A 10689-nucleotide genomic window follows, 5' to 3' on the forward strand; every position below is an offset into this window, starting at 1 on the left:
TGTAAATATATGAATATTGTAAAGACTGGAGTCTCTTGAAGGCCACAATTGTAAAAGTATTTGCATCTGTACATTTCTCAAAAATAAAACTTGTCAATCATACAATAAATATACTATTAATTTCACTTTTTTCTCATTTCTTACAATCTCCCGCTATTGTGTTAAATACAATTTGGTGACATGCATTTTTGTTAGTTGTGTTACATATAATCAATGGTTATTAATTACAACCTGAATTCCGGTAGCGTTGGGACGTTTTTTAAATTTGAATAAAATGAAAACTAAAAGACTTTCAAATCACATGAGCCAATATTTTTTCACAATAGAACATAGATAACATAAATGTTTAAACTGTTAAAATGTTACAATTTTATGCACAAAATTAGCTCATTTCAAATTTGATGCTACAGGTCTCAAAATAGTTGGGACAGGGGCATGTTTACCATGGTGTAGCATCTCCTCTTCTTTTCAAAACAGTCTGAAGACGTCTGGGCATTGAGGTCATGAGTTTCTGAAGTTTTAATGTTGGAATTTGGTCCCATTCTTGCCTGATATATTCTGCTGAAGAGTTTGTGGTCGTCTTTGACGTATTTTTCATTTAATGATGCATCAAATGTTCTCTATAGGTGAAAGATCTGGACTGCAGGCAGGGACTCTTCTACGACAAAGCCATGCTGTTGTAATAGCTGCAGTATGTGGTCTTGCATTGTCCTGCTGAAACACACAAGGCCCTTCCCTGAAATAGACGTCATCTGGAGGGAAGCATATGTTGCTCTAAAACCTTTATATACCTTTCAGCATTCATAGTGCCTTCCAAAACTTGCAAGCTGCCATATCGTATGCACTTATGCACCCCCATACCATCAGAGATGCTGGCTTTTGAACTGAACACTGAAAACACGCTGGAAGGTCTCCCTCCTCTTTAGCCCGGAGGACACGGTGTCCGTGATTTCCAACAAGAATGTCAAATTTGGACTCGTCTGACCATAGAACACTTTTCCACTTTGAAACGGTCCATTTTAAATGAGCCTTGGCCCACAGGACACGACGGCGCTACTGGACCATGTTCACATATGGCTTCCTTTTTGTATGATAGAGCTTTAGTTGGCATCTGCAGATGGCACAGCGGATTGTGTTTACCGACAGTGGTTTCTGGAAGTATTCCGGGGCCCATTTAGTAATGTCATTGACACAATCATGCCGACGAGTGATGCAGTGTCGTCTGAGGGCCCGAAGACCACGGGCATCCAATAAAGGTCTTCGGCCTTGTCCCTTAAACACAGAGATTTCTCCAGCTTCTCTGAATCTTTTGATGGTGTTATGCACTGTAGATGATGAGATTTGCTATTTGACGTTGAGGAACATTGTTTTGTGATTTGAAAGTCTTTCATTTTTTTCAAATTTAAAAAACATCCCAACTTTTACGGAATTCGGATTGTAATTCTACTGTAACAGCATTACGAAGAATATGCAGACTGTTCTGTTGAAACCATGTTATAATTAAATTATCATCATAACATCACTGACGAAGGGCCTCCAAAAAGCATGTTTTAATTAATTAAAATATCCTGTAAAATATTTTTATCTCCTCACTGCAAATAACTTTTATTTCAAGATGTCATCAGTTGTCACCATTTGTCAATTATTACACAAATGTCACTATTTTTTAATATCAATGGTGCTACAGCAACACAAGTATTTTAAACAACAGTTTTAAATATTAAATAACATTTATTGAACTAAAATGTTCAGCATGTATAAAAATTATTTCTTAACCGTTCTTAAAGAATGGTCAAACGGTTGTTGTTGTTATTATTATTATTTTTTATGCATTTTATAAAATATAAGCCTAAGATTTCTTGTAGTGCAATTGTTATAACCTTTGAATGCTTTGATGTATGAGACTATTTAAAGTAAAAAACAAGTGCGTACGTTAAAGAGGTTTGTTTGGGGTTTAAATATTTACTTCATTTCTTTTTGACCTTCATTAACCTTGTCATTAACTTCCACCAGCTTTTAACAGCCTTTCAATGTCCCTCCCCGGATATATAAACAAGATGCTCTTTTACTCCCTGACGCTAGATGGCACTCAAGCCTTTCAATATAATGAATTTAAACCCGAACTCGAAGCCAAAGTGAAACCTGTGTTTTTGTTGTTTTTCTAGTTACTTTATTTACAGTAATTGTCTCGAACTATATGAACGTTTAAAGGGACACAAAACACACATTCAGCTTTATTGTTGAGGTAAGTTATCAGACCTCCAGCTCTAGCCAGAACATAACGTATCTAACCAGTGGCTCTTTAACACATTAGTGCTTCGTAAATGTTAGCTTGTCACGGTGTTGGTGTTGTAATTTTAAATAACCATTAATTGCATTTTCTGTCAGTCAAAACAATGATTTTTGTAGTTTCATGAGGTAGTGATTGACTGTAAGCTTGTAATACATTTTAGATACAGAGTTTATGGAAATTTAAACCCACAGGGAAGTCCCTGCTCAAATTCAAAGATGGACAAGATGAAGGTACGGCTTATGTCTTCCTTTTGAGTAACTTTGAGTAGTCTTACTTTTTTACTTTCCAAATCTGTGTAAAGATTGCAAAAACATTTAGAAATGATCCTCAAAATGACTAATATAATAAGAACAAGTTTTCAGTGTGGCTGTGATACAGAAGAGATTGAATTAATTCATTAGTCAGGACACTGGAGTAATTTATGTTATGATTGGGTTTGTGGTCTTCCTCATTTGTTGCAGGTCCCGTGCATCACAGGATGGCGTCTGCTCCACATGAGAGGAGATTTGTTCACCTGTCCGTCCACCGATGCCCTGGCGCACTGCATCAGTGAGGACTGCCGCATGGGAGCAGGGATCGCTGTACTCTTCAAGAAGAAGTTTCATGGAGTTGAGGAGCTTCAGGCTCAGAGTGAGTGTGAATTATCATTACTGACAAGTGCAACAAATATAACATGCATTTGGTTCTCAGTTTTATTCTCTTTTCTGTAGAGAAGCAACCTGGGCAATGTGCAGTCCTTGAAAGATCTGGTCGGTTTGTGTATTACCTGGTAAGATGGCTTGTAGCCACTTTAATTCACATCTGTTCTATGTTTTACAAAATCAGATGAGTTTTCTGACTTACAACATTCTCTTTTTTTGTTATTCAAAACGTACCTTTTTCACCTTTTTTCTGCACTAGATCACAAAGAAAAAGTACAACCAAAAACCCACCTATGACATTCTCAAAAAGAGCCTTGTGTCTATGAGAGAACACTGCTTGGCCAATGGCGTTAACAGTATATCCATGCCTCGGTAAACTGACAGGTTTAATAGTCGCAATAAAAGCATTTTTTTTTTTTTTTGAAATGCAGATATTGATTTTTAAATGTAATTACTTTGAATATGATTACACCTAAATTATTTAAACAATGAAAAATTATTTTTCAGTTGTCAATATTCAAATATAGCTTGATAATTGCATTTTTAAATACTAATTTTGGACTTGTCTTTATAAAAAAAAATATATATATATATATATATATATATATATATATATATATATATATATATATATATATATATATATATATTGTTCTGCAGAATGGACTGCAGTAACTGATGTCATTTTCTCTTGCTAGGATTGGCTGTGGTCTGGATAAATTGGAGTGGGAAAATGTGTCTTCCATTATTACAGAAGTCTTCCAGGACACAAAAATCTCCATCACTGTGTACACTATCTAGACCACGGCAGGTCTGAAACACGTTATTTCTTAAACGTTCTTAAAGAATGGTCAAAGGGTTGCTTTTTGTTCCAATGGAATTTCACAACGTACTGTATGGTGCGTTTATTAGTCTTGTTCTGGGAAATATAAGCACTAAAGAATGTAAAATTAATAATAATAAAAAACTTCTAAAGACTGTTCTAGTTATATGCTAAGAATTTAGATTTGATAAGTTTCTTTCCTAAATTAGAATCCACTGTTTTTCATCCTAATGTTTTGTCTCTAAAGCGAATGGATGTTCTTTTCACCACTAGAGGGTGCATTTCTTTCTATTAAACTTTTCAAATCTTTCAAGATTGCCACAGATTACCTCGGTAAAATAATTTAGAAATGATCCTCAAAAGGAAATGATAATAATAATTAAATAAAATAATATTATTTTCATTGTTTCATTGCATTGTATGAATCTCAAAATGAAGATATTGTTTAATAAGTTATGCCTTCAAGTTTATATATTTCCAGTAAAATATCACTATTGTACCAAAAAATAAATGCACTATGAAATGACCCATTCACCATTATTCTGAAATTCTTATTTCCAATTGATTCTTTAGTATAGTGGTTCCTGGTGACGTTCAAAAGTTGTTGCCTAATTCAAAACAGCAAACTAGCATTCTACTTTTTCCATATCTTTCTATGGCAGAAATAGTAAGAGTAGTATGCAGTTCTAAATTCAGCATGTGTCTCATTTCGAAGGCTGTGCCCTCCAAAGGTCGCAATAGTCAGCCGCATACATCATCAAGGCTCTCTCATTTCAGAGAAGCAACCATTATAAAACCTACTGTTATTCCTTATGTGGCATAATGTTGTTTCTTTCTTATTTTGGAAACAAATGTGACCTGTGTGTATAGCCTTCGAAATGAGACGAAGCTAAAATGTGCGGATTTGATCCACTGACAGTATATCATAAGCAGCGTTGAAATGCATCATACCTTTATACTGCTGTCAATGAGATTATGCTCATGATAGGAAATTAACACGTTTATTGCAACATACAAGAAGGCCATTCACTACACCACTTTGCACTATCCCATTTCAAAATATAAAAAGAAAATATTTTAAAAAGACAAAATTAGAATATTTAAACGTGATGTTTGCAAACTATATTTTGGTTTGAACAAGAATATACTTAGAATGAACTGATATGGGTTACATGCTTGGATTTTTCATTACACCCAGATGGCTTCTAAAGATTTTACTCCATAAAATAGGAATACACTGTCAGAAAACCATGTTTCAAATTTACAGAACAGCTTGTTCCTTAAAAGACTGGCTTATCGACCCCTAAAAGGTGCATTTTAGTACATTATAGTTTAGAGTAGCAATACATATGCTTAAAGGATTAGTTCACTTTCAAATGAAAATTACCCCAAGATTTACTCACCCTCATGCCATCCTAGGTGTACATGACTTTCTTCTTTCTGAATCAGAGATATATTAATAAATATCCTGATGCATCCAAGCTTTATAATAGTAGTAAGCGTTACCAAACGAGTATGAGCTAAAGAAAGTGTCTCCATCCACATCCATCCATCATAAACGTGTTCTCCACGCGGCTCCGGGGGGTTTAAAAAAGGACTTCTGAAGTGAAGCGATGCATTTGTTTAAAAAAAAAAAATCCATATTTAACAAGTTATGAAGTAAAATATCTAGCTCATACTCAGTATCGTTCACTACCATTATAAAGCTTGGATGTGTCAGGATATTTATTAATATTTCTCCGATTGTGTTCATCAGACATAAGAAAGTCAGATACATCTAGGATGCCTTGAGGGTGAGTAAAGCTTGGGGTAATTTTCATTTGAAAGTGAACTAATCCTTTAAGGTATTACTATGAACTTTCATGGGTAAAAAAAGGTACAAAGCTGTTTTTTGAGGGACAAGCTGTTGTCACTATTGAGGTAATGCATTACAAGTAATGCGAAATCCATAATCAGATTACTTTTTTCAAGTAAATAGTAAGGTAACACATTACTATAAAAAAAAAAAAATATCTGAGTTAATTTTTCAAATAAGTAACACAAGTTAGCTTCAATAATTGAATGTGTAAAATTACACATATATTTTGTATTTATTCTCACTGTATTAACCAATGTCTTTGCTGCAGACATTCAATGATTCAATTCAACCATACTAATAAGCAAAAATGACTTTAGATAAACATCACATTTTTGTTTCTTTTCTTTTTTATTATTATTATTATTATTGCTGAAGTAAGAGTGTTGAACTCTCTTCGGCAGCATAGGTGAAAGGTTTGTTTGAACTGTGCCCTCTACTGTTCAGGCTCAAATTTGCATTTCCTTCAGCCCGAGGCTTAGTTTTGGTGTGAAAGGGCCTTTACATTTGCCAAAAATAGAACTTTTTTGTTATTAACAAAACAACCAAGCAAGCTCAGCCCAGATGAGGAAAAGTAAAGCAAAAATGCATCGTTTTCCTTAAAAACTAACTAGGTTTAGTTACTCTTTTTAGGGAGTAACGCAACATTGTAACTTTCCCCAACACTAAATGTACAATTTTTGCACATTTTTTTCTAAGAGTGTAGGATATCCTTTGGATACCTCACTAAATACTGTGTAAGTGTAGTTTGAATTGATTGTTATTTGGATTATAAACTTATGTAAAATCGGCCATGTGATGTTACAAGAGAAGCAGTGCTGAGAGAGGAAACAAAGCTGCTAAAATGACAGGGTGATTGTAATAATTGGCTTTGAAGTACCAGTTTCCTTAAAGGCAGTTCATAGGCTGTATTAAACCATCTTAATCACAGGCCAGAAGCGGCTCCTTATCCTACTTTAAAATATCACACAACTTCTCATCATAATAATCATAGTTATCTTGACAGTCTTCCCAGGGTGTAAAGTTATCTTCCTCATTCTCAACGAAAGTAGACCAAACATACGCAAAGTCCAAAGGCCTCATCATGCGTAGTTTACATCCCGCCCCAGCTAGCGCCTGAAGTCCGGCCTGTATCTCTGGTTCCTCCCACTGGAAAAGACGGGAGCAGTGGATATTAAGGCGCAGTGACTTGCGTGCTCGCAAGATCTCGACAAGCTTAGCGGCGCAGGCTGCGCAAGGGCTCGAGGATGTGTACCAGGTCACTGTGTAGTTGAGTGACTTGTCGTAATAGGCCAGCACCAGTTGAAAGAAGGCCTCTTCAGCGTGTGAACCCATATGCTCGTCCTCCAGGTAACCACGAAGGCCGTCTGTCTCTGTAGCGCCCCCTTGAATGTCTACCTGGTAGCACAGGAAGGTCTTATTGCGCCCGGAAGAATATTCCACATTTTTAAACTGGAACTTAAAGAAGGTGGGGTTCATTCTGTCTCTGTGGGAAGAAGGAGGACATTTGGAGTCTTAAGTAATACCTGACAATTTTTATAAGCTTTTCTGATTTCAGCAGAATTCCAGCAAACAATGCTTAAGACTTAGACTTAGTTTAAAGTAAAAGCTGGAATACACTACACAAACCAATTTTAAAACACTAGGAATCATGCACTTTTGTAAATGGTTACAGAGAAAAACTGGGCATCATAAAAGACCGAGGATCACGCACTAGACTAGTTCTTCCGAACACAACAAACTCATGTAGAAACATGCGCCTCGCTGCTAGGAGACATAACAGATGAAAATAATGTATGTTATAAAATATCAAATGTGCTGTCAAACACATTCTCAGACTGAATGAAATCAAGTCTGTGCCCTTCATACACTTTGATTTATATCTTCAGACTGGCTCTGATTTTCAGAAAAATCCAGCTTAAAGAACAAAATGAGTCCATTAACTTTTTGCAAGAAGTGTTCCTGCTTGGAATGAGTGGCCACTAAAAGGCCTACACCAACTCAAAAGGAGTTAATGGACTTGTATGGAGTTCTTTGTTAAAACTCTAGATTTTATAAAAAATTATTATTTGTGATATTTGGGAGAAGAACCGATTGTCTGATAAGACCAAAACTGAACTTTTGGCCTTTACATAACTAAAAGTCAATGGCCACCTAAACAGTACACCCATATGTGCTTGAAGAACATTGAACTTCAAAACCAGAACTAGTTCTCTAACAGATTCCACTCTTTAGAGAAGTATTTTCCATAAGTGGGATCATGCTTGTGAAGATTTGCTCCCATTCAAACATGAGAGCAATTCATTCCAGTGTGCTTTCAGGTCACTCAAGTTTTTCTGCATTAGTGAAGTGCCATGTTAGAGATCTCTGAGCTCTCTGGTCCTGTGAATCTTTAAGGAAATTGCAGATTATATGCTGTGTAGCTGAAATAGTGAAACTGCTAATTAGTAGGCGGTGTCCACATAATAGTCATAAAGTGCCGAAAGCAATATGGATTAGGGATAGGCCTATAGTCTTTGGCAGGGTCCGGAAAAATTATAAAGACACAAAGAGAAATGGATTAAGCTGAATAGCACACAGATAAATCCTAAAGAAAAAAATCCAAAAAGCACTGGGGTTTAAAGCAATGCCATGCACTGGTCTAGTTCACAATGTTACCCAGCATGATGAAATTTGAGATCTATCTGTTGTCAGAGGTGATCTCACTAAGTATTATTTCTAGAGTGATAAATACTTCATTAAGTTCTTATCTATCATAAAGTTTTCATTTATTAAAATGTATTTTAAATGGTTAGTTCACCCAAAAATGAAATTGAAAATGTCGTTCCAAACCTGTAAGACCATCGTTCATGTTCGGAACACAAAGATATTTTTGATGAAATACGAGAAGTATCTGAACCACACATAGGCAGCAAGGTCATTGCACCTTTCAAGGCCTAGAAAGGTAGCAAAGACATTGTTAAAATAGTCCACGTAACTGCAGTGGTTCAACCGTAATTTTATGAAGGGACGAGAAAACTTTTTGTGCACAAAAAAACCCCCAACTTTTCTTCTCTTCCCTGTCATTCTCCTTAGCTATTCACGTTGTAAACACAGTGTAGTGCTTCCGTGTTCAGCATCACATGCATGCGTCGAGCTGCTCGCGTAAACAGCTTCGTCCAATGTCGAGTCGCCGCTCTGACGTAGAATACGGAAGCGCTGCACTGCATTCACTGTGTCAACGGTGTAGGAGACTGACAGGGAAAAGAAGAAATTGTTCAATAAAGTTGTTACTTTTGTTGTGTTTTTGTGCACAAAAAGTATTCTCGTCACTTCATAACATTAAGGTTGAACCGCTGTAGTCACGTGGACTATTTTAACGATGTCTTTGCTACCTTTCTGGACCTTGAAAGGTGCAATGACGTTGCTGCCTATGTGTGGATCAGATACCTCTCGTATTTTATCAAAAATATCTTAATTTGTGTTCTGAACATGAATGAAGGTCTTGCGGGTTTGGTACGACATGAGGGTGAGTAATAAATGACAGAAATTTCATTGTTGGGTGAACTAACCCTTTAAGTGTTTTTTAAACATGTAGCAAAGTAATCTTAAAATAGATTGTGGTGGCATCCATGCTGTTGTAATAAAATGTGAAACAGTTCAAGGGTGAATATTTATGTACAATGTTATTTAGAGAAATTTTGCTACCTTGATATTAAATGAAATGCAATATTTGTCACATTTATGCCATGCTGTTGTGAATTTTAAAAATATTGTACTCCTTAAAGCTGTATTTTACTACCTTAAAGTAGGAATAAGTACCCTTAAGCTACTATTGGGAACCATTTTGGGGTAAATAAGGTACAAAGCTGTTTGACGTACCCTACAATGATCTCAAATGGAGGCAGCTCCATGGGCTCCAGCTCAAACTCCTCATCTTTGACGGGGCCTTTGGCTCCTTCTGCTATCTCCCCATTTCCCTGTGGCATCTCCTCAGTTTTTTGCTCATTTTCTGGGGTCTTCTCCGGCATCTCCGGCTTCTTTGCCATCTTTTCATCTTTAACTTTGTTCTTTTCTTTCTCCTTTTGAGGTTTACTCTCTACTTTCTCCACTTTCTTTTCTTTCTTTTTCACCAGAATGCCTTTACTGGGAGTCTTGCTGTCCTTTTTGTCTGCCATGACTTTGCTGTGCGATGCAATGAGTCTGCTAGATGGGAGCGTGTGAGTAAGAGAGATGACAGCCTGAATATGTTCCTAAGTCTGAGAGTTAAAGATGAAGATAAAGATAACTCACTGTCACAAACAGGAGCTGGTCATAGACTGCACAAGGGAGGGAGACTGAAGGGCAGCTGCTCTCTTGTTTCCATGCTATAAAAAGGCCAAAGTATAATGAAGAGGGGGGTTTCATACATTCATTGTTTAAACACAACACCGCCCAATTTTGATCAACATGTGCTTAAACTAGCCTTTTTCCCCCCGGCTCAGTTTCAAATATGTAATGAGCATTGACATATAACTACGTATATAACCAGGTATTCCCTCCCCTTTTGATCAGGATATTATTGCTGTTCACACACCAACAACAGGCAGTTTATTAATAACTGTAGTTTGGCAGAGAGTTCAGAATGACTCAGTCTCTTCACATAGTGAATGCCATTCAGTTTAGGCCCTTACGACCCTCACATCAAGGTTGCCTAAAGGTCAACACTGTACTGGCCAGTCCCTGAAGAACTCAATTTTTCACACTCACTGACCCTTTAGCAAACTGCGTCTGGAGATACTTGAGTTGTGTTGGAGGAACTGAGTCACTTTCTAGAAGATAACCATCGCAGATGTGAAAAACAGTGTATTTTAAGGTTAGACTCCTGCGGATGTACCCACTCTAAAAATTCAAGTCATTACTAGTTCCCTCCCTGTCAGCATTTTTGAACCTCTGCCAGAGCTGGGAAACCAAGGAAAGTACAATTGTTTGGGCTATGTTCAGAATACTACTTACTGTACTTTATACTGCATAGTATACACTGTGTACTGCCTACTATTTTTGAAAAATAGTATGTGAAACAGAAGGTGTTTCTATATAATTTTTAACTATTCCTTGT

The 10689-nt window shown here is 36.5% G+C and overlaps 2 protein-coding genes across 5 annotated transcripts; one reads left to right on the top strand and one right to left on the bottom strand.

Moving 5' to 3' along the window:
- Nucleotides 1–2015: 2015 nt before the first annotated feature.
- On the top strand, nucleotides 2016–4288 carry oard1 (O-acyl-ADP-ribose deacylase 1). 4 transcript variants are annotated; one of them, XM_067371121.1, is made up of 6 exons: nucleotides 2016–2245; nucleotides 2454–2523; nucleotides 2755–2923; nucleotides 3004–3062; nucleotides 3194–3306; nucleotides 3633–4288. In XM_067371121.1, exons 2-6 carry the CDS (start codon nucleotides 2509–2511, stop codon nucleotides 3733–3735), a joined length of 459 nt encoding a protein of 152 aa, XP_067227222.1. In that variant the 5' UTR covers nucleotides 2016–2245; nucleotides 2454–2508; the 3' UTR covers nucleotides 3736–4288. The 4 variants fall into 4 exon arrangements, with proteins under 4 accessions (XP_067227222.1, XP_067227224.1, XP_067227223.1 ...); XM_067371123.1 differs by having other exon boundaries at nucleotides 2485–2523; XM_067371122.1 differs by having other exon boundaries at nucleotides 2016–2523.
- A 1319-nt stretch (nucleotides 4289–5607) lies between these two features.
- apobec2b (apolipoprotein B mRNA editing enzyme, catalytic polypeptide-like 2b) lies at nucleotides 5608–9909 on the bottom strand. The gene is made up of 2 exons (XM_067371118.1): nucleotides 9474–9909; nucleotides 5608–7098 (listed from the first exon to the last, which is right to left on the bottom strand). Exons 1-2 carry the CDS (start codon nucleotides 9767–9769, stop codon nucleotides 6564–6566), a joined length of 831 nt encoding a protein of 276 aa, XP_067227219.1. The 5' UTR covers nucleotides 9770–9909; the 3' UTR covers nucleotides 5608–6563.
- Nucleotides 9910–10689: the final 780 nt, after the last annotated feature.

This window comes from Chanodichthys erythropterus, chromosome 20 (genome assembly GCF_024489055.1).
Source record: "Chanodichthys erythropterus isolate Z2021 chromosome 20, ASM2448905v1, whole genome shotgun sequence".
NCBI lineage: Eukaryota > Metazoa > Chordata > Actinopteri > Cypriniformes > Xenocyprididae > Chanodichthys > Chanodichthys erythropterus.